Source organism: Rhinatrema bivittatum, chromosome 3 (assembly GCF_901001135.1).
Source record: "Rhinatrema bivittatum chromosome 3, aRhiBiv1.1, whole genome shotgun sequence".
Classification (NCBI taxonomy): domain Eukaryota; kingdom Metazoa; phylum Chordata; class Amphibia; order Gymnophiona; family Rhinatrematidae; genus Rhinatrema; species Rhinatrema bivittatum.
In genome coordinates, this window is record NC_042617.1 from 5,154,288 (window position 1) to 5,178,504 (window position 24,217).

General features: G+C 44.5%; 1 protein-coding gene across 2 annotated transcripts in view; it reads right to left on the reverse strand.

The window, feature by feature from the left end:
- POLH (DNA polymerase eta) overlaps positions 1-24,217 on the reverse strand; it is a 218,479-nt gene that overhangs the window by 175,712 nt on the left and 18,550 nt on the right. For both annotated transcript variants that reach the window (XM_029592831.1, XM_029592833.1), the window contains exon 2: positions 18,458-18,603. In XM_029592831.1, the coding sequence (XP_029448691.1) occupies positions 18,458-18,594 (137 nt within the window). In that variant the 5' untranslated portion in view covers positions 18,595-18,603. The remainder of the gene's footprint in view (positions 1-18,457; positions 18,604-24,217) is intronic.

Below are 24,217 nucleotides of genomic sequence, written 5' to 3' on the forward strand. Positions count from 1 at the left end.
TTACAAATAACTTAGCGAATAAGAACACAACTTAATGAACAACAGCAGCAATTCAAAACAGGCGGTAGATATAGCTTGGAAGTCTATGTAACTGGCACAGAACTTAGCGAACAACAGCAGCAATTCAAAACAGGCGGTAGATATAGCTTGGAAGTCTATGTAACTGGCACAGAACTTAGCGAACAACAACAGCAATTCAAAACAGGCGGTAGATATTGTTTGGAAGTCTATGTAACTGGCATGAGAAACATTACTGTGTACATCTTTGTTAGGGAAAATTCTTCGATATATAACTACAAAATTACATATAGATACATTCATAATCCTATAACTTATCAATGGAGGGTAGCTCTATGAGAGGCGGTGTAGGTTATTTTTTACATCAAAAATCAATAAATACATACCGGGTTGAGAGAGGAGACATGTTATTGAAGTGAAAGAAGTAACTAGTGCTGGTGAGGGGGGGTGGGAATGTTGACTAAAAAAGGGGGGGGGGGGGAAGAGAGGGAGGATGAATAGCTCATGAGAAGGCTTGCTTGAAAAGCCATGTTTTGAGGTTCTGTTTAAACTTCTTGTAGCATGGTTCTTGTCGCAGCGTGTGGGGCATGTTATTCCATAATGATGGGCCAGCAGTGGAAAGGGCACGGTATGAGGTGGACTTCAGTTTCATCACTTTGTGTGAGGGAATATGTAAGGTGGCTGCGTGTTGTTTTCTGGTGGGCCTACTAGTGTCATGGAAGTAAAGGTGTTTCTTGAACCATTGCATATCACTGTTGTGAAGGGATTTATGAATTAAAGTGAGGGTTTTATATTGTATTCGGGCCGTTACAGGAAGCCAGTGCAAATGTTTGAGTACAGGGGTGATGTGATCATTTCTGTGTACATTCGTGAGGACACTGGCAGCGGCATTTTGGAGAATCTGTAAGGGTTGGGTCGTGCTTTTTGGGAGACCTAGGAGGATGGCGTTGCAGTAATCGATTTTAGATAGGATGATGGCTTGCAGTATAGTGCGAAAATCATGAAGGTGTAAAGTGGTTTGAGTTTTCTTTAATGTATGTAGCTTGAAGAAGCCATCTTTTATGGTTGTGTTTATGAATTTGTTTAGATTAAATTGATTGTCTAAGATGACGGCGAGACTGCGTACGTGAGAGGCGAAGGCGTATTGAGGTGTAGGGGGGGTTGATTGAGGGTGTACTGAGGGAGATAATGTTTGGAGAAATGGTTAGTAGCTCGGTTTTTGCAGAGTTTAGGGCGAGAAAATTGTCGGTAAGCAGCGAGTTGATAGCGGGTAGGGCTGATTCCCAGGTCTTAATGGCATTGGGCAGTTTGTCAATGACAGGAATGAGAATCTGAATGTCATCGGCATATATGAAATGCGGAAGACCAAGGTCAGACAAGAGATGGCAAAGAGGGAGGATGTATATATTAAATAAGGTGGAAGAGAGAGAGGAGCCTTGGGGGACACCTTGTGCCAAATTATATGATTTAGATTCGTTGTTCCCAATTTTTACTCTGTATTGACGATTACTGAGGAAGGACTGAAACCAGCGGAGGGCGGCGCCAGAAATGCCAATTTCATGGAAGCGATTGATTAAAATATTGTGATTAACAGTATCAAAGGCGGAGGAAATATCAAGTAAAGCAAGGATGTAGGATTGACCATTGTCAAGGGCTCTTAGTATGAAGTCGGCCAGCGAGATGAGGAGGGCTTCCGTGCTGTGGTGCTTACGGAAGCCATATTGGGAGGGGAAGAGAATGTGGTTCTCATTCAGGTAGTCTGTAAGTTGGCGATTGGTGATTTTTTCTAAGATTTTGGATAGGAATGGGAGGTTGGAAATGAGGCGAAAGTTGGCAGGTTCAGTCGGATCAAGGGAGGGTTTTTGTAGAATGGGTTGTATAATGGCTTGTTTTAGTTGGTTTGGGACAGAACCTAGTGTTATAGATCTATTGATGATGAGGGAGATGGGTTTGGCAATTGTGTTAGTTATGATGAGGAGGGATTTTGTGAGAATGTTATCAGACGGGTTGCTGCTGGTTTGATATTCTTAAGGATGGATTCCACTTCCATTTCGGTGGTATTCATAAAGGATGGGAGGTTGGGAGGGGAATCGAGTGCTTGGGGGTTTGCGGGGGTGGAGGGAGGGTCGACAGCAAGCTGTGTAGAGATGATATTTGTAGGTAATTGTGGAGTAGGGAAGCGCGACATTATGTTGAGGATTTTGTCGTGGAAGTAGTGGGCGAGGTTTTCACAGGTGGCCTGATCGTCAGAGTCGGGGGTGGTAAGGGAGGGTGATTTGGTTAGGCTGGACGCAAGTTCAAAGAGAGCTCGGGCATTAAATTGGTATTGGTGGATTTTTTGAGCGTAGAAGTCTCTTTTAGTTTTGTTGATAGCCTCTCTGTAGGAATGGAGGTAAGTTCTGAATTTTGCGAGTTGGGAGGAGGAAGGATCTTGGCGCCAGCTTTTTTCACTTTTGCGGAGGGTGAGTTTCATATTCTTTAGCTCAGATGTATACCAAGGTTTCTTATTGTGCCTGAGAAATCTGTGTTGATTTCTCGGGTCAGGGTGGGGCAGAGGTGGTTGGCAACCATGCTAGTTATTTTAGACCAAAAGGCGAGGGCCGAGTCCACATTGGTGAGGTCTAGGTTAGGGAGTTCCTTGGTGAAAGCACAAAAGGCAAAAATAAAAATGGGTCCCATGGAACAAGAATTGGAAAGAACTGTGAATCTGAATTGTGAGGACCAATTATTTCCAGCCATCTGCTCTAATACCACCAAGTGTGCTTACCTACAAACAGGGTTCTCCACAGACTGCAGGAACAATTAGCTATAACTCATGGGTGACATCAAGTGATGGTCCAATGGACCCATCTCTCCCAACTCACTATAAATTTTACTGAACATACATGGGAGTTCCTGTGCACATGAGCCGCCTCGTGAGCTATTCAGTCTCTTGCAAAGCTTAAGCTTTAATGAGGTAGCCATCTTTTAGGGAGGAAGGCAGGTGGTAATCATGGCTAATTTATCCTGTTGTCTCTGGAAAAACGTATTTATGGTAAGCAAGCTTGCTTTCTCAGTCAATAACAGGGCTGAATTAGCCTTGACACGTGGGGACTCCCAAGCTGAGAACTGCATAGAGGAAAAATTACTGAAAAAGCAACCTGCCCCACCAGTGGAGAACAGACTACTGGGTGAATAGGCTACATTAAATTGCCTGCCCAAAGCTACTGTCACTTCTTGACATGCTGTCCAGATAGTAATGGAATGTGAAGGTGTGCACAGATGACTGAATTGCAGCTGTGGAAACATCTCCAATGGAAGCAGCCCTAAGGTAAATCACAAAAGCTGCCATGGCTCTCATCTGATGAGCCTTGACAGTCTGTAATCTGCAAGTCAACAGCGCATAACAGTATCCAGTTCAATCCATTAGTCAACTGGGCAGAAATCTCTTGGCCTATTCAGATCATTTCCAGCTTATTCAGGTCAAAGGATACAAAACAGTTGGGAAGTTTGACAAAATCTGTGGTAGAAACAGCCATTCTGTATTCTACTACGACCCCTCAGCCGTAATAAGCAAGCTACCCCCACGTTTATTGTTGACCCAGATTTTGAAGTTCAGTCCTTGTTGGTAGTTGTCTGAATGCAAATCCTCTTTTCCACATTTCCCCTTGCCATTGAAGCAGAGAGCAATGTTGGAGTTGCATTAATTGTGCGAAGGCTTATTGAGTAAGGGTAGAAATTTCCAGGTAGTAGCCTCCTCTACATAACCCACCCCCATGGCTTTTCTCTTCATTCCCATCCTCTAGCCTTTATGGATCCATAGTGTTTATCCCATGCCCCTTTGAAGTTTGTTGTTGACCATGGATAAATAAAACCTTTCAAGTATCTGAAAGTCTGTATCATATCACCCCTGCTCCTCCTCTCCCTCCAGGGTGTACATACCCTGTTTCCCCGAAAATAAGACAGTGTCTTATATTAATTTTTGCTACCAAAGATGCACTAGGCCTTATTTTCAGGGGATGTCTTATTTTTCCATGAAGAAGAATTCACATATATTGTTGAACAAAAAAAATGAACATTTATTATATTCTGAATAGTTGTCTGGTTATGCTGGTTTGTGAAGACACTCTCACTCCCACATGCTGTCTTGCTCAAGCACAGGCTCTCACTGTCACATGCTGTCTCTCTCACACACACAGAGGCTCTTACATGCTGTCTCTGCAAACATTCAGGTCCTCACTCCCACACACAGTCTCTCAACTCCTCTCATGCACACACGCGCGCACACACACACACACACACACACACACACACTCTACAGACCCTCAGCCTCTCTCTCACCTCTGGGCCTCCTCTTCGCAGGTCGCCGCAGGATGGGCTCTGCAGCGGCCCTGCTGCCGGGCCTCTTCCTCTTCTCGGGCCGCAGCAGCCCTACTGCCGGGGTCTCTTCCTCTTCTCGGGCCGCAGCGGCCCTGCTGCCGGGGCCTCTTCCTCTTCTCGGGCCGCAGCGGCCCTGCTGCCGGGGCCTCTTCCTCTTCTCGGGCCGCTGCAATGATTCGCGGCGGCCCGTAAGCGCTTCTCCTCTTCTGCACGTGCTGATGCTCCTCCTTCTTCCTGCCCACGCGGCTCCAGCAACGTTTACTTCCGGGGCCGTGCAGGCAGGAAGGAGAAGCAGCATCAGCGCGTTTGAACGCGATCTTTTTCTTCGGGCCGTGGTAACGTGAGCTCCACCACGGCCCTGCCGATCTGCCTGCTACATGCGTGTCACTGACAGCCGCATGAGCCTCCCTGCGCCCGGGGGCATTGGCTCCCCTCGGGATACCACTGCTCGCGGCGCCCCCTAATACTTTGGCTGGAAACTTTATACAGTAATTTTAAAAAATAAATAAATAATCACGTGACAGGAGGGACCGGCCCACCGGGGGAAGCCCGATCTCCCGATAGGTCAAACCGCCCCCGTTTACAAGGGATGGCCGCGGAAAGGAACATCAGAGTTGGAGGTCTTCATGTCCTGCATGCAGCTGCTCTGCAACGAACGGTGAAGCTAGGGGGCAACGGCGGCAGGGTAAAAAGATTCACAGCTGCATGCTCTGGTGTTCTGTGCGACGGGCATGCTCCCAAATAAAAACTTTGCTAGGTCTTACTTTCGGGGGGAGGTCTTATATTTAGCAATTCGGCAAAACCTCTACTAGGTCTTATTTTCGGGGGATGTCTTATTTTCGGGGAAACACGGTATTTAGGTTCTTCAATCTCTCCTCATAAGTCATTTTATGAAGACCATCCACCATTTTGGTCGCCCTTCTCTGGACTCTTTGGAGATACGGTCTCCAGAACTGAGCACAGTACTCCAGGTGAGGCCTCACCAAGGCCCTGAACAAGGGGATCATCACTTCCTTTCTCTTACTAGATATTCCTCTCTCTATGCAGCCCAGCATTCTTCTGGCTTTAGCTATCGCCTTGTCACATTGTATCGCCGACTTCAGATCTTTAGACACTATCACCCCCAAGGTCTCTCTCCTGCTCCGTGCACATTCTATTTTTATGTATTCACTGATGGAAATGAGCTATACATGAATAAGTATAGCTATTTTGAGATGTACTATGCTAAAGTATAAAGGGTGACTAAGTGTACTGTGCTTAAGTATAAAGGGTGACTAAGTTAGTGATATATTTATTTATTTATTTAACATTTTTATATACCGAAGTTCATGTAACAATATAGCATGAGATTAGTCATAGTTGAGGGATGAAGAGTGGTTTTTAGATTTAGGAATTGTGTATTCTATATACTAAATTTATGTATGGGTATCTTGAATTGTATGTAAACAAAATACTTTTATTAAAAAATTTTTCAATAAATATGAATTTTTAACTTAAATAATTGATGGCATTAAATATTATAAGCTAATTTAGGTGCTTTTTTCCTTCCCCTTTTTAGGGGTTTTTTTGTGGTATATATATGTAAAAAAAAATTATTTTTTTTTAAACTGGAGACTGCCAGTGCACTCAAACAATAAACACCGACACCAGACAAACTACAGGTGTCTTGAACTAGAGGTAGGCCGTGGCATACCCGTATTTGCTTAGTCTCGAAATTTTTGTTATCCGAGGTTCTCGATTTATGGAGCAGCCGTGGGCGGGATGCTGAAGTCCATCTGTCTACACTAAGGAAAATGAAATTATCAGGTAAGTAATTTCTCCATTTCCTAACGTGTAGCCAGATGGACTCAGGACCAATGGGATGTACAAAAGCTACTCCCCCACAGAGTGGGAGGCTGCCCGTGGCCCACTTAGTACTGCCCTTGCGAAGGCTGTATCCTCCCTGGCCTGAACATCCAGGCGGTAGAAGTGGAGAAGGTGTGTAGGGAGGACCATGTCACCGCCCGACAGATCTCGGCAGGTGCCAGCAGCTTGGTTTCAGCCCAGGAGACTGCCTGGGCCCTTGTGGAATGAGCCTTGACCTATAGAGGTAATGGCTTTCCTGCCTCTATGTAGGCAGCCTTGATTACTTCTTTGATCCAGCGGGCTATGGTCACCTGTGATGCCGCTTCCCCTTGTTTCTTCCCGCTGTGAAGAATGAACAGGGGATCTGTTTTGCGTAAGGGTTCCAATCTTTTCAGGTATCGAACTAGGATTCTGCCGACATTCAGGTGGCGAAGGATGCGTGAGTCTTCCGAGTTCTTGTGCTCCTCTGGAGATGGTAAAGATATGGTTTGGTTCATGTGGAACTGGGAAACCATTTTCGGTAGGAAGGATAGCAAATGTTGCTTACCTGTAACAGGTGTTCTCACAGGACAGCAGGATGTTAGTCCTCACATATGGGTGACATCACAGGATGGAGCCCAATCATGGAACACTTCTGTCAAAGTTTCCAGAACTTTGACTGGCCCCTACTGGGCATGCCCAGCATGGCACTAACCCTGCAGCCAGCAGGGGTCCCCCTTCAGTCTTATTAAAAAGCTACAGGTAGTGCCGACAATAAAATAAGAAAACGTTATGAACCCAACACCGCGGGGCAGCGGGTGGGTTTCGTGAGGACTAACATCCTGCTCTCCTGTGAGAACACTTGTTACAGGTAAGCAACATTTGCTTTCTCACAGGACAAGCAGGATGGTAGTCCTCACATATGGGTGAGTCCAGAGCTGAGGATGTCCCAACACACACCAAATGTACCCAAGATGTGCAATAGGCACAAGGAATGGGGTGGAATTTGGTAGAGGGCATCCTGAACCCCATCGGGCAGGCGGAAGGGTGTTGGTACGTCACGTTGTAAATAGGTTGCGCAAGACAGACTGGCCGAAAATGGAATCTTGTCTTCCGGCTTTGTCCAAGCAATAGTGGGCTGTAAAAGTATGGAGAGAACGCCAGGTGGCAGCCCTGCAAATGTCAGGAAGCGGCACCGATAATAGGTGTGCTACTGAAGTCGCCATGGCCCTCACAGAGAGTGTGCCTTAACACGGTCTTGAAGTGGAATGCCCGCTTGCTGATAACAGAAGGAGATGCAGTCCGCCAACCAGGAGGAGAGAGTCTGCTTACCCACAGGCTTCCCCAACTTGTTAGGGTGGAAAGAGACAAACAATTGAGTGCTTTCCCTGTTGGCAGCTGTACGGTCTAGGTAGAATGCTAGAGCCCGTTTACAGTCAAGGGTATGCAGAGCCTGTTCTCCTGGATTGGAATGGGGCCTGGGAAAAAAGGTAGGTAGTATGATGGATTGATTGAAATGAAAATCCGAAACTACCTTAGGTAAGAATTTAGGGTGAGTGCGGAGTACCGCCCGGTCCCGCAGAAGTTTAGTGTAAGGCAGATAGGTAACAAGGGCCTGCAATTCACTAACTCTGCAAGCTGAAGTGATAACCAAAAGGAAAATCACTTTCCATGTGAGGTATCGAAGTTCACAAGAGTGAAGAGGCTCGAATGGTGATTTCATGAACCGACCCAAAACCAGATTAAGGTCCCAAGAAGGGGCCGAAGGACGTAGTGGAGGCTTGATGTGGAGCAAACCCTTCAAAAAACGTGTTACAAGGGGTTGTACCGATATAGGGATATCCCAGACACCTTTATGGAAGGCAGCTACCGCACTGACATGCATTCTGATGGAAGAAGTCTTAAGACCTGACTCTGATAGATGCCAGAGATAGTCCAGAAACTTCGGGATTGGACAGGACAAAGGGGTCAAGGGACTGAGAAGAACACCATGACGTGAACCTTTTCCATTTGTAAGAGTAAGATTTTCTCGTGGAAGGCTTCCGTGAAGCAATTAAGACACGGGAAGCTGGTTCAGAAAGGTTAAGTGGCTGAAGGATTAACCTTTCAACATCCATGCCGTCAGGGACACGGCTTGAAGATTGGGATGGGGTAGGGACCTGTCATTTTGAGTGATCAGAAGCGGGTCCTTTCCCAAGGGAATGTGCCTGCGGATGGAGAGATCCTGAAGTATTGGAAACCACACTTGGCGTGGCCAGTGAGGTTCTATCAGGATCATGGTTCCCTTGTCCTGACGTGACTTCACGAGATTCTTCGAGAGAAGAGGATGTGGAGGGAATGCACAGAGCAGACCGGTTGCCCATGAGAGGGAGAATGCGTCTCTGGGTTGAGAGTGTTTGTTGCGAATGAGAGAGCAATAGTTCTCCACTTTGCGGTTTTGTGGGGACGCAAAGAGGTCTATCCGAGGATATCCCCATTGCTGGAAGATGGAGTTCGCTACCGAGGGGTTGAGAGACCACTCGTGCGGTTGAAAGACGCGACTCAGTTTGTCTGCCAGCACATTGTCCACTTCCGGCAAGTAGGTGGCCCTGAGGTACATTGAATGGGAGAGAGCTTCCGACCATATCTGCGCAGCTTCCTGACACAGAAGGAAGGAGCCTGTGCTTCCCTGCTTGTTGATGTTCCACATGGCCACCTGGTTGTCCGTCTGAATCAGGATGACTCGATTTGAGAGGCGATCCTGAAAAGCCCTGAGAGCATATCTGATTACTTGAAGTTCCAGGAAATTAATTTGGTGTTTGGCTTCCTCTGGAGACCAAGGTCCTTGTGTCTGCAGATCGGCCACATGGGCTCCCCATCCGAGGTTGGAAGGGTCGATGGTGAGAGTGATTTGAGGGTCTGGAGCCTGGAAGGGCAAGCCCTGGAGGAGACTGATCTGATTTTTCCACCAGTCGAGAGACCGACGGAGTGAGTCAGTGACGTGAACAACATTCGACAGGGGCTGAATGGATTGAGTCCATTGAGACCTTAGAGTCCAGTGCATGAGTCTCATGGCCAAGCGGGCCATTGGTGTGACATGGACTGAGGACGCCATGTGTCCCAGGAGGACAAGAAATTGGCGCGCAGTCGCGGAGTGCTGAGACTGCAGCTGGTGAGCAAGAGACACGAGAGTTAGTGCTCGTTGTCGAGGCAGGAAAGCCTTTGCCTGCAAGGTGTCCAAGTCTGCCCCAGTGAACGACAAGGTTTGAGATGGCACTAAGTAGGATTTGTCGTAGTTGACGAGAAATCCTAATGAAATTAGAGTGTATAAGGTTAGATTGAGGAACAACAGAGCAGCTTGCTGAGTGGGAGCCCTGATTAACCAATCGTCCAGGAAGGGGTAAATGTGAACACCTTGGGTTCTGAGGAAGGCTGCGATGACTACGAGGCATTTTGTAAAGACTCGTGGCGCAGAAGCTAGGCTGAATGGAAGCACTCGATATTGATAGTGCTTAGGGCCTACTAGAAACCTGAGGTATTTGCGATGAGATGGAGTTATCACAATATGAGTGTATGCATTCTGGAGGTCCAGAGAGCAGAGCCAGTCTCCTCTTTGTAGAAGAGGTAGAAGCGAGCCCAAGGTGACCATCTTGAACTTTTCTCGCTGGAGGTACTTGTTGAGGGCCCGTAGGTCCAGAATAGGACGAACGCCTCCCGATTTTTTGGGGATTAGAAAGTACCGGGAATAGAACCCTAGGCCGTGCTGAGAGTATGGTACGGGTTCTACTGCTTTGGACTGGAGAAGGAGGGAGACCTCTTGATCCAGAAGAATGGAGTGATCGGATGTTCTCCACATCGGTAGAGATAGGGAGTCCGGAGGCACGGAGATAAAGTTCAGATGGTATCCCTGAGCAATTACTGCCAATACCCATTGGTCTGAGGTGATTGAGTGCCATATGTTGTGGTGGCGGGTAGGACTTCTTCGGGCGAAAGAAGGACTTCTTAGAGTCCTTCCTGAAGGGCTGTTTTGAAGAAAAGTCGGAAGGCATCAGAGAGAGCTGTCTTAGGGTCTCATGATGGTCCTTTAGTTCCGTCACCGTCCATTGAATCTGTTCGCCAAACAGATTATCTCCGACACAAGGCAGGTAGAATAACCTGTCTTGTACTTCCGGGCAAAGGTCAGAAGACTTGAGCCAGGCCCACCTTCTCGCCGAAATAGCAGCTGCAGATACTCTAGTAGAAGTATCAAAGATGTCATAAGATGTTCTGATCTCATGTTTGCCTGCCTCAAAACCCTTGTTTACTAGGGTTTGTAATTGTTCTTGAAATTGCTGAGGCAGGGAGTTCGAGAAGTCCTGTATCTGCTTAAAAATGACCCTATTATATTGGGTCATATAAAGCTGATAGGCGGCAATCCGGGAGATGAGCATGGACCCTTGGAAGACTCGGCGACCGATGGCATCTAGGAACTTCTGTTCCTTGCCAGGTGGAAAGGAAGAGTGAGGCTTCGACCTTTTTGCTCTCTTCTGTGCAGACTCTACCACTACAGAGTGGTGATCTAACTGTGATTTCTGAAAGCCTGGAGCTGACTGTACCAAATAGGTAGTGTTGCTTTCCTGTGGACTGGAGGAATGGAGCCAGGATGTTCCCAGTTCTTCTTCAGGAGATCCAGAAGAACCTGGTGGATAGGGATAGAGGTGATTACTTTAGGGGCATCCAGGAATTGGAGCAACTCCATCATCTGGTGCCTATAATCCTGTTCAGTCTGTAATTGGAAGGGAACCAATTCAGACATTTCCTTCACAAAATTTATAAAAGGAGAGGTCCTCTGGAAATGTTTCCTACTTTCAGTGGGTGAAGGTGGTGAAAGTAAATCATCGGTGTCTGGAGAGGAATCATCAGTCCAGGTATCATAAGGATGAGCACCTGTCCCTCTAGGAACTAGAGGGGGACGGGATGGTAGGATACCTTAGGGTCCTGGTCTAGGCTCCGAAGGAATTATCGGAGGCACTGATGAAGGCATCGAAGGCACCGGCATAGGCATCGATGGATGGCTCGGTGGCGCCGATGGACGTATTGGCACCGATGGTTGGATCAGTGGCGAGGGACGTATTGGCATCGATGGCTGAGGCAGAACTCCTGATGGGGGGATGAGGAACGGTGTTTCTCCTCCCGATGACACTGTAAGAGGGGAGGGCACTGGAGCCATCAGAGACCCGGGATCCATCGGTGGAAAAGCAGCCATGAGCGCTTCCATCCTGGAGAGCAGCGGTGCCAGCACTGCCGGAATCGGGTCAATGATCGGTTCTGCAATCGGTACCGGTGGAACCTGAAGTCGTTACATCGCCTTGTCGATGGCCTCCTGAACCATCCAGTCCAGTTCTTCTCGGAGACCTGGAGCAAGCAGCCCCGGCTCCGGAAAAGAAGAGGGAGGCAGAGGCATAGCCAGAGGGACCACCATTAAAGGCGGAGTCGTGGCTCCCGATCCCCTGTCAGGTGAGGGTTGCCTCGGTGACCCAGTCGCAGAAACGGTCGGTGCCTTTTCTTGATGGGGTTTGTTCGACAGCGGCTCGGACGATGGCGAGGTCGATGATTTCGCTCCCTCGATGGTCCGAGACTTACGGTGTCGATGGCGATGTTTATCCCTGCGATCCCCTCGGTCCTGAGGGGGAGTAGAGGGTGTTGATGGCCGGGAAGTCGATGCCGGGCGGTCACCGGCCGGTGGTCGATACTGGCGTGAAGTTGACGGTGCCGGCTCTGACGACGTTGTTGCAATGGACGGAGTCCGGGGTTTGAGCACGGAAGAGAAGTTCCATCTTCTCCATTCTGGCCTTGCGACCTTTTGGTGTCATTAGGGCACATTTGGTGCAGGTTAGGATATTGTGCTCACATCCGAGACACATTACACAGATTTTATGGGGGTCTGTGGGTACAGTCCGGGCAACAACGGAACCCTGACGCCATGGCAAAAATCGAGCTTCGGTATGGTCGACGGCCAGTAGGCTGCGAGGGCCAAACTCGACGGTAATCGACGGAAAGCAGGTAAAAACTTACCGGAGTACCGCAGTCTGAAAAAATTAGAGGAGGGACCCCTGTGGGGCAAATAAACTTGTAGTTATTCCGTGAGGAAAATTCCTGTCAGGAATCTCTGCAGAGCTCCTTTTTTTTTTTTATTTTTTTTTATTTATGCGTTTTTTAATCAGATACAAACAAGCATCCACTTGTATGGAAATTCTAAAGTACAGAAAGGAAACCTAAATAATATGCAGAAAAATTTCAATTCAAATCCAATAATTAACTGTACTTTAACAAATAAAGGAAATACGGGAGAAGCCTTTAAAGGAGCATATTACAAGGTAATATTAATGTCAGAAAAACAAGGCCAAACATGAGAAGTCCAACCGCCTTTCTTTTAAACCTATCCAGCTATAGGTTTTATGAGGAAGGATGAGAATCTAAGAAAACCCTCAATTGTGGATCAAAAAAGATATAATTCTGTTCTTGAAAAATTATATTACATTTACAAGGGAATTGTAATTTAAACCTATCGCCTCTTTGGATTACTTCCCCCCTCATATTAGGAAACATCCTCCTTCTTGATTGTGTCGCCTTAATCAAGTCAGAATAACACCAGATTTTCTGTCCAAAGAAATTAGCTTGAGAATTTCTAAAGAAATGTTTAAATATGTTGTTTCTGTCCATAAGAAATGCAAATGAAACCAATAATGGTCTTCTTGATGTTACCATCATTTCTTGTGAGGATTCAAGAATTGTAGTTAAATCCATGGGCATTTGTTCCCCCAAATTGCCCAGATCTCCCATACGGGAGATAAAAAGCTTTAGTGATCACAGGTTTTACCTCTTCTGGAATTTTCAAGATCTGTGCACAATACAACTTAAACAACTCTACAGGGGAAATATTTCTGCAGAGCTCCTTTACCGCAAGGCTACTGCTGCGCGGAAAAAAAGAAAACTGAAGGGAGACCCCTGCTGGCTGCAGGATTAGTGCCATGCTGGGCATGCCCAGTAGGGGCCAGTCAAAGTTCTAGAAACTTTGACAGAAGTTTTCCGTGATTGGGCTCCATCCTGTGATGTTACCCATATGTGAGGACTACCACCCTGCTTGTCCTGTGGGAATATTAATATACATCAATGAAACATAAGCACAAGCACTAAAGCTCACATATAAAAATAAAAGTAAAAACGGTATATATTAATATTGAGGTTCTTCCTTTTCCTTGTTACCTACAAGGATACCGGACATTAGAGACTATTCACAAAGACTTTTATTTTCCCCGTGTTTTGTTTGTTTGTTATTGAATTTCAGCTGCCAAATCTTTGACCACTCTTCAAGCTTTCTTAATCACTTTTCATTCTCTCCACGCACATCAGCCCTTCACCCCCCATATGCATGACGCTGCACTTCTTGGCATTGAACCTCAGCTGCCATATCTTCGACCACTCTTCCAGCTTCCTTCTCTGAGCTCCCTCAGTATCCTGGGATGAACCTCATCAGGCCCCATGGCTTTGTCCACTTTTATTTTTCCTAGCTCTTCCCATACATTCTCTTCTGTAAACGGAATTACATCTACTCCATTCCCCTCCAGTTTCTTGTTAACTAGCGACGGTCCTTCTTCAGGGTCCTCTTTAGTGAACACCGAACTGAAGTATTCGTTTAATATTTCTGCTATTTCTTCGTCTCTCTCCACACATTGATCCTTTTCACTTTTCAGTTTCACTATACCACTTTGAACTTTTCTCCTTTCTCTGATGTATCTGAAAAATGTTTTGTCACCTCACTTTACCTCTTTGGCAATCCTCTCTTCCGCTTGATTTTTTGCCGTCTTGATTACTTTGTCTCCCTCAGATCCACCGGATATTCTTCCTTGTGCTCCTCTCTTTGGGATCCTTTATATTTCTTGAACGCTGTTCTTTTAGCTTTTGTCAGCCACCTCCTTTGAGAACCAGATAGGTTTCATTTTTCTCTTGTTTTCCTTTACTTTTCTAACATATAGATTAGTTGCCTTGGTAATTGCTCCTTTTAGTTTGGTCCATTGTTGTTCCACATCTCTCTTGTTCTCCCAGCCTTCTAGTTCTTCCTGCAGGTACTTCCCCATTTCATCAAAGTCTGTGTTTTTGAATTGCAAAACTAGGGTCTTTGTGCTTCTTCTTCGTATCCTATTTGTGATATGAAACCATACCGTTTGTGATCATCAAACCATACTGTTTGATGATCACTGGTGCTGAGGTGGGCACCCACCTCGACATTAGAAACATTAGTGGCATCACCTTGCACTTATCCACATTATATTTCATCTGCAAATGGATGCCCAATCTTCCAGTCTTTCAAGATCCTCCTGCAATTTATCACAATCTACTTGTGATTTAATTACTCTGAATAGTTTTGTCTCATCTACAAAATTTAATCTCATTTGTCGTTCCCCTTTCCAGATCATTTTTAAATATATTAAAAAGTACAGATCCCTGAGGCACTCTACTGTTTACCTTTTTCCACTGTGAAAACAGACTATTTAATCCTACTTTTTCCTGTCTTTGAACCAGTTTTCAATCCACAAAAGGACACCGCCTCATAGCCCATGACTTTTTAGTTTTCTTAGAAGCCACTCATAAGGGAATTTATCAAATGCCCTCTGAAAATCTAAATACACCACATCTACCAGTTCACCTTTATCCACATGCTTATTCACCGCTTCCAAAAAACATAGCAGATTTGTGAGGCAACCTTCCCTTAAGGAAGCTGGAAGAGTGGTCGAAGATATGGCAGCTGAGATTCAATGCCAAGAAGTGCAGAGTCATGCATATGGGGAGTGGAAATCCGAATGAACTGTATTTGATGGGGGGAGAAAGGCTGATGAGCAGGAGAGAGACCTTGGGGTGATAGTGTCTAATGATCTGAAGTCAGCGAAACAATGCGACAAGGCGATAGCTAAAACCAGAAGAATGCTGGGATGCATAGAGAGAGGAATATCAAGTAAGAAAAGGGAAGTGATTATCCCCTTGTACAGGTCCTTGGTGAGGCCTCACCTGGAGTACTGTGTTCAGTTCTGGAGACCGTATCTCCAAAGAGACAGAGACAAGATGGAGGCGGTCCAGAGAAGGGCGACCAAAAAGGTGGATGGTCTTCATCAAATGACTTATGAGGAGAGATTGAAGAATCTAAATATGTACACCCTGGAGGAAAGGAGGAGCAGCGGTGATATGATACAGACTTTCAGATACTTGAAAGGTTTTAATGATCCAAAGACGACAAACCTTTTCCATCGGAAAAAAAATCAGCAGAAACAGGGGTCACGATTTGAAGATCCAGGGAGGAAGACTCAGAACCAATGTCAGGAAGTATTTATTCACGGAGAGGTTGGTGGATGCCTGGAACGCACTTCCGGAGGAAGTGGTGAATACCAAAACTGTGAAGGATTTCAAAGGGGCGTGGGATAAACACTGTGGATCCATAAAGTCTAGAGCATGTGAATGAAGAAAAGAGGCATGGGGGTGGCTTGCAAGAATGATGGCTACTACCTGGAGATAAATATCCTTATTTAATAAACATACACACGGTTAATGCGACACCAACATTGCTCTATGCTTCAACGGCAAGAGGAAATGTGGAAAAAAGGATTTTCATCCACAAAAAAGCAGGGGAGTAGCTTGCTTGTTACGGCGGTTACTACCCAGAATTAATTAAGCCTGATACTTCACTTGGAATATATATCCAGCGCAGCTCTCTGCTTCAATGGCAGGGGGATGAAGAAAAGAGGATTTATATTCAGACAACAACCAATAAGGACTGAATTGCACAGGCTGAGTAAACAAGCGTGGGAGTAGCTTGCTTATATCGTCGGTTACTACCCCTAAACAATTAGCAAGATACTTCACTTAGATGCAGCACCAGCACTGCTATCTATATTGATGGCAGGGGTGGAAGGGAAATAGAACCAAAAAGTTACTTATAAGGGCCAAGAGTAACAGCTAAGTATGAAAAAAATAAGTGTGAAAGCTTGCTGGGCAGACTGGTTGGGCCGTTTGGTCTTCTTCTGCCGTCATTTCTATGTAAGTAAATCCATAATGGCCGTGTCCCATTATACCATGTCTATCTATATAATCTGTTATTTTATTCTTTATCATAGTTTCCACGATTTTCCTGGCACTGAAGTTAGACTCACCGGTCTATAGTTTCTCAGATCACCTCAAGCCCTTTTTATATATCGGAATTACATTGACCACCTACCAATCTGCAGGTACAAAGGATGATTTTAATGATAGGCTACAAATTACTTGCAATAGGTCTGAAATTTCATTTTTTAGTTCTTTCAGAACCCTGGGGTGTATACCATCCGGTCCAGGTGATTTATTATTCTTTAGTTTGTCAATTTGGCCTTCTACATCTTCCAGGTTCACCGTGATTTGGTTCAGTTCATATGAATCGTTACCCTTGAAACCTATCTTTGGAACGGGTATCTTCCCAACATCCTCTTCAGTAAATACCAAAGCAAAGAATTCATTTAGTCTTTCTGCGATGGCCTTATCTTTAAGTGCCCTTTAACCTCTTGATCATCTAACAGTCCAACTGACTCCCTCACAGGCTTCCTGCTTTGGATATATTTTAAAAAGTTTTTATTACGAGTTTTTGCCTCTATGGCCACCTTCTTTTCAAATTCTCTCTTAGCTTGTCTTATCAATGTTTTTATATTTAACTTGCCCAATGCTTAAGCTTTTTCATATTTTCTTCAGATGGAAACTTCTTCCAATTTTGGAACAAAGTTCTTTTTGGCTAAAATAGCCTCTTTCACCTCACCTTTTAATCATGCCGGTATTCTTTGGCTTTCCTTCTACCTTTCTTTATGTGTGGAATACATCTGGACTGTGCTTCTAAGATGGCATTTTTTTTTTAACAATGCCCATGCCTGCTGAACACTCAGTCTTTGTAGCTGCACCTTTCAGTTTATTCTAACTATTTTTCTTGTTTTATCAAAGTTTCCCTTTTGAAAGTTTAACGCTAGAGCCATGGATTTACTTATTGTCCCCCTTCCAGTCAATTCAAATTTAATCATGTTATGATCAGTTTACAGCAGAACAGCTTTTGGGTTTGGCGGAAGAAAAATGAGAGACTAGCACATAGTTGCTGCACAGGAGTTCCCACATATGCTCAGAAGACATGCCCGTATTGTAGCCATTAGATGAAGTAATCCACTTGTAACATAGTATTGATGGCAGAAAAAGAACAAATGATCCATCCAGTTTGCCCAGCAAGTTTCTTATGGAAGTGTGGCTGAATTTGTTCCTGCTTGCCCACAGAGAAGCTCAAAAACAAAATTCATTATAGAGAGAGAGCGAAAAGGTAAAACGTCAGACAAATCAAGACTGCAGAGCTCATAATGGGAAATCGCGTATATGCTCAGTAAAGTTTTATCAAGCTGTGAGAATTGGGTCCATTCAGTGCCATATGTTGTCACCCATGTGTCATTGCTAATTCAGCCTTGCTTGTTGACAGATTTATTTTTTCAAGACAATGCAAGAACTGATATTAAGAGCAAATGGTGAGAAGTACTGGTCAACCATAGGAAGACCTAGATTGGCCACTATCAGAGACAGGATGCTAGGCTTGATGAGTCATTAGTCTGATCCAGTATGGCATGTATGTTCTAGATTCCAAGGCATATTACAACTCTGATAATGAATGAGTATACTGGTAATGGGGAGTAAGGGATGCAGAAGTAGGAAAAAAGCTGGGAGAGCCCACATCACAGGGAGCCAGCAAGGCATAGGAGAGAAGTGAAAGTTAAAGTAGAGCAGCAGGGGGGAGAATGTCAGAACAGGGTGGTAGGAAAGGAGTCACCCTTTCCATGATTTATATCACATCATGGCAGAGGGCTGTGGAAAAGGGACTCCTCTTTCTCACATGTGGAAGTTTAAAAGATATGTTGCAAGTAGCTTTTTAGACTTTGAGATATTTTTGATATTTATAAAAATGAATGTAAGGTAGCTTGGGGTTATAAAAGTGTAAATAGAAAAGGGAATGAGTAAATGACGTGAGAATTGTGTGCTCAGTGGTATGAATGCTGGTTGAAGCCCATTGTGGGCAATAGCCTGCAGATTATTCTTAAGAGCACTTAGAACATTCTGATACTTATTCCCATGCATAGAGTAACTGGTCTGAGTTTTTTTGATTTTGATAAGGGTATACTATTCCCAGTATTTTTGCTCTTGATTAGTAGTGAAATGGTTTCTACAGTACCAAGGCAGAAGAATACAGACTTACCCTCCTCCTTTCCATGTTTTATATTGCACGACAGCACAGGGTTTGTTCTTTAGCGCCGGGTTCAGTCTCTGCTCTACTTGGACATAGAAGCAATCCATATCCACTAGGGCCACCACCCGTTCCGTGCCAGGCTGCATATCCCTGCCCTGTGGAACAACAGCAAGAATTAAAGACTCAGCCAGGGGTCTTGCAAAAGATGGGGGCTTGACACTCCAGAGGGAAAGAATGACATGCTGAATTGTATACATGAAATGAAACGAAAGAAAATTAATTATAAAAGTAAACCATACATAATCTTAAAGTCAATATAAATTTGTTACAAGCCCACAAAAGGGATAAATATACTAGAAAAAAAAGAAAAACCAAGTTTACTAATAATGCTGCAAAATGTATGTAATTTATAACCCAGCTAACCCCAACTAAACATAGCAAATTACTCTGACTTATCAGAAAGAAAAGTCTCTAAATGGCCAGGATCAGAAAAGAAACACACTGATGGCACTATCACACATGTACAGGGAAACTTTAAAAAGAAGAAAACAAAGCCTAAAGGTATGGGAAATCTCTATTTACTTATTCTGAATCTGATAAACACCTGTATATATACAACTCGGTGAAATCTTACCTTCACTATTCTTAGAGCACAGCAAGACAGGACATTTTAGATCACAAAAATTCATGTTTTAGATGCACAGGTGGCCTTGCAGCAAGATAAATACTTTATCCAGCCTCCTTGACTGGGTTTCAGATGCCAGGCTTCTTGCTAAAGTATTTATTTTATTTATTTATTTATTTTATTTAATTTCTTTTCCTATACCGATGCTCAAGACTAGGTCTTATCGTACCAGTTTACAATGTAACTGAGGGGAAACATATTAACATCAAGGTAGAAAGTAAAGTTACATTAAACAGGGAGCATAAAACCTGGGCAATGGAAGACAGTACAGAGTTTAAACAAAGAAACAATTAGAGAGAGATAAATATATAAATCAACAAAAACTGTAAGAATCAAAAACATAGGTTTATCCTAGGCAGTTATTAGCCTGGTATCTGTTATTAGCTTGGTATCATAAAATACTGGCTAGGAGATTATTTTCTCGCTACTAAAAGAGTACTTACTTTCAGAGTGTACTTCCCTGCTTTTTCCTTTGCAATGTACATCCCAGAGACGGGTGAGGATGGCCTATATTTTGTAAATGGGACATACCGTACAGGCAGCTCATTAGCCCCCACTCTCTCCCAGAAGGTGGGTGGGTAATAAATGTATGGCTGATTTATCCTATTTAAGAATATATTTTACTATTATGTATGTAAACTGTGTTGATTAATCTATATTAATTCTAGATTACTGACCAACACCAGCCGCGGAAATCACATCTCACCCATCCTCAGGAATCTACATTGGCTACCAGTAAATTTTAGAATCCTTTACAAATCAATCACCCTAATACATAAATCCATCCATCACAAACTCCAACTCAACCTTGAAATACCCTTCAAACTACATTCCTCCAACAGACCAATTAGAGATAATCATAAAGGTACTTTGAATTACCCCCCAACTAAAGCCTCACGCCTTTCCTCGACCAAAGACCGAGCTTTTTCAATAGCAGGTCCGTCTATTTGGAACAACATTCCTTCAAGCCTCCGATTAGAACCCTGTCTCATTACGTTCAGAAAAAAACTTAAGACGTGGCTATTCCACCAAGCCTTCGATGATCCTCCAGACAATCCTTAGTCATCTTTTTTTCCTCACTTGGACGTAGAAGATTGAGGTCCTCCAACCATTCAAACGAAGGACTCTGGCACTCACTGGTTAAAGCATCTTATGCTCTAACCCAAATTCCTTTTTGTATTATGTTTCTTTAATTACCTTCTGCCTTTACCTTTCTTCCAGCTTTTAAGCTTCCCAAGTTTTTTACTCCTTGTTAAATGTAACTTTACCTTATTCACTTCTCTTGTTAATTACTTTTATTTATTGCTTCAGTTATACCCTTGTTTTATGTAAACCGATCCGATATGGTTATTACTATGAAGGTCGGTATAAAAAAGTGTTAAATAAATTATAAAAGCTATAATCATTTTTAAATACATAAATAAATAAATAAATACATTTACAGAAAACCTCATTTCTGCTTTCTCTATCGACAAGCTGGATTTAAATCAACCATAAGCAGTGGTGAGTCCCAAGCCAAGGCTTGTCTAGACCCCACCCAGTGGAGAGGGAACTACTGAGTAAACAGCTGCGCAGAACTGCTTGCCCAAAGGAACGGTCTCTGCAAGACATACTGTCCAGACAGTAGTGAGATGTGAAGGTATGGACTGACAATTAGGTAGCAGTAGAAGTGGCCCTCGGATGAGCCACTGAGATCACCATAACTCTTGCTTGATGAGTCTTGACAGAGTCCGTAATCTGTAAACCAGCCAGCGTGTAGCTAACAAACTTTATAGTGCACTGCTAATTAAAGAGAGTTCTTTTGACAAATGACCTTCCCCACCTGTTGGGATCAAAGGACATGAACAGCTGAGAAATCCGATGGTGAAATGGAGTCCTGTAATATGTTAGGGCTCTTATAGTCCAAGAAATAAAAAGCTTGTTCTCCTGTGTATGCATGCAGTTTCAGAAAGAAAATCAGCAGCTTGATTGTTTGGTTGATGTGGAACACAGATGCCACATTCAGAAGAAACTTAGGGTGAGTGCATATAACAATCCTGTTAGAAAAATACTGAAGGTATGGCAAATAAGAAACCAAAGTCTGTAATTTGCTCAGTTTGTACTAAAGTGATGGCTAGACAGAACACCTTTCAGGTGAGAAACTTCAGGTCTACAGCGAGGAAGTCTATTGTGAGTGGTGTCATTTTATTGTACTATTTTATGTTTTATTGGGAGTGTTGTAATCTTTTCTCAGAGTGGCTTTCAAAACATCAAATAAATAAAAATAAAAAGCTCTGGAAGAGACCGAGGGACACATACGCAAGATTTGTGAGCTCTCAGAGCTGGGTCCATGTTGGCATATTCCACGGTTTGGGCTGATTTATCCTGCTGTCTATGGAAAACCCCCATCACACTTGAGCAACTTTGGTTTATAGAAGTTAAATGCCAAACAGCCAATTTACCTAAGTAACCCTTCTGCGGGTTTTAATTCCCAAGAGTACCTAAACGTATTTATTCTCTTCAGGGCTGCTACAGCTAGCAATTAACTCCCATGCTTGACTCTCTATCCCATTGTGGATTCTTTTTAAGGTCCAGACAATGGTTTTTGCTTCCAGTGTGTGTAGATAGTAGCTGCATCCCAAGGGGTGAGATGCTGGGACAAATCAGACAGGACCAGGCTCTGGGTGTTAAAGTTTATTGATTTGGCAAATGATTAAATAAAAGTCCATTTGTCCATGATGTTGAAATTACATCTGACTGCTGGTACATGGATATTTCTATATGTAGGTTTCCTTAATTTCAGGCATATGGGTAGAACTTCCATTGTAGTTTTAATTGCATAAAACTCACCCAGCAGATAACCGGGAATCCTACTGGAATGGTCCAAACCTTCACAGCAAAAACAGTTCTACCTGAACCCATATCCTTCCTGGACACACAGTCCATCCTGGTCCTGTGGATAGAGATCTAACTGGGGGTCTCCCAGTCTTATGCATCCTCCTTAGTGGTGGTTATTGAAGACTTCTCTTACAGAAAAAGTCAGAAAGGGATCAAGCTATCTCAGCACTGCATCCCTATGGGGAGGGGTGAATCAGGAAAAAAAAAAAAGCCAACCCGAGAGTGGCCCCAAGCCCACAGATCCGACCAAAACCTGTTTTTATGTATTTTAGTCTTTGTATTTAATTGGTCTATACATATGATTTTTTTAGATTCATGCGAGTTCCCCTGATGCAGGCATGTTTTCTATGCTGAAACACTGCAGCATCGGGACTCACTGAAGTTGGGACCCGCTATATTCACCAATGTGATGGAATGAAACTGGGCTCTTCCAAAGCGGTTTTGGCCGGACCTATGGGCTTGGGACCACTCTTGGATTAATGGGAGGTCTACTGCATTAACACCACTCAGGTCTCAATGAATACTAACATTATTTACGATTGGATTGTTCCACTTTTTTCATAATTGGAGATATATTCTTTCTTTCTACACAATACTGACAGATATAAAAGGTTTCTTACCGTGCATATGTTGTGTCGCAGGTGGACCTTTGGGCAAAGGTGGGGTTGACGCTACCCATAGGAGGGATCCTACGGCAGGTAGAGTGGGCTGAAGGTAGAGGCCACTAGAACTTCACCTATACCAGCCCTCGTTCCCCGCGGGTTGAGCTTTTGGGTGCCGGCAGGACTTAGGTGGGCCTCAAGATTGGTTAGTAAGATAGGTTGGTTCAGCCCAGAGACAGCAGCCAGTAGGTGGCATAGTCCTACCCTGGACTGGGTATGGTACTGGAACTCGAGTGCCAATGGAACGGAGATTAGCTGGGGGTGCTCAAGCAAAGGTAGGCCAGAGCCTAAAGTCCACGTCCAAGGAGTAGGCTAGAGGAGGCGTCAATAACAGGCTTGGATCAGGGCCAACGGCAAAGCGGAGGTCATGGCAAGCAATGACGAGTTCAGATCTCTGAGAAAGTCAATAGCTTTAGTCAATCAAGGCAATGGCCTGATCATTGAGAAGTCAATAGCGGTGGTCAGGTGTAGCAAAGGTCTGGGTCTGGAGATAAGATGAAGCGCAGTCAAACAAAACAAAGTCGATATCAGTAGAGTCAATCCAACACATAGTCAGGGCAGGAACGAAGACGACAGGAACCGGGAACAACGGAGGTCAGGAACGAAGATTAGAGAGGATTCTCTAGTAGCAACGAGTACTCGGATAGCGAGGATACCTGTTGCAAAGGCAATGCTATGGAGCGAGGCCTGAGCTTAAATACATTGAAGAGTCTGATGTCATCATCCGGGGCTGGGACCAGGTTCCCGCCGCAGGCCCTTCATAAGGATCAGAGATGCACTCACGGCACGGGTAGTGGCGTCTCTCCGCAGACCACGCTGAGAGGCCCGACGAGCAATGGCATCTTGAGCTGCAGAACTGGGGACAGAGGCAGAGCTGGAGGCACCGGGGGCAGCCCGAGGTCGGAGCCGATGGCCAACCGCCGCCAGCAAGGAAGAACCAGGAACTGGAGTCTGTGTGAGAAGGTGAGGGGGCCGTGCCGCGGGTCTGCTGCGAACGGCACCTGTAACAGTTTATTTGCCATCATAAAAGTTAGGCAGCAGAGTTTATATCTTTGGACATCAAATTTTGACATCCTTGGACATGTGAAGTCCAGTAAGAACACCAACAACATACAGCCACGTGGAGGGACTGTTACCTACAGAAGCTATAAGTCCTCGAAGCAACTGGTTTCTGGATGGTCTTACTTCCTTCAAGAATAATTTTTAGGACTGTGCTTTCATGACATTGGTCTGTTTCTTTTTAGGTTCGGAGTGCCCTAGGGTGTTTCGGCCATACCGGCTTTTGTCTTAATTTTTATGTTTTTTGTGTGTTGGTCTTTGTGTTTTGTTTTGTATGTTGCATGTCAGAGGCTTGTTGCATTTCAATGATATAGGTGTCATTAAGAACATAAGAACATGCCATACTGGGTCAGACCAAGGGTCCATCAAGCCCAGCATCCTGTTTCCAACAGTGGCCAATCCAGGCCATAAGAACCTGGCAAGTACCCAAAAACTAAGTCTATTCCATGTTACCCTTGCTAGTAATAGCAGTGGCTATTTTCTAAG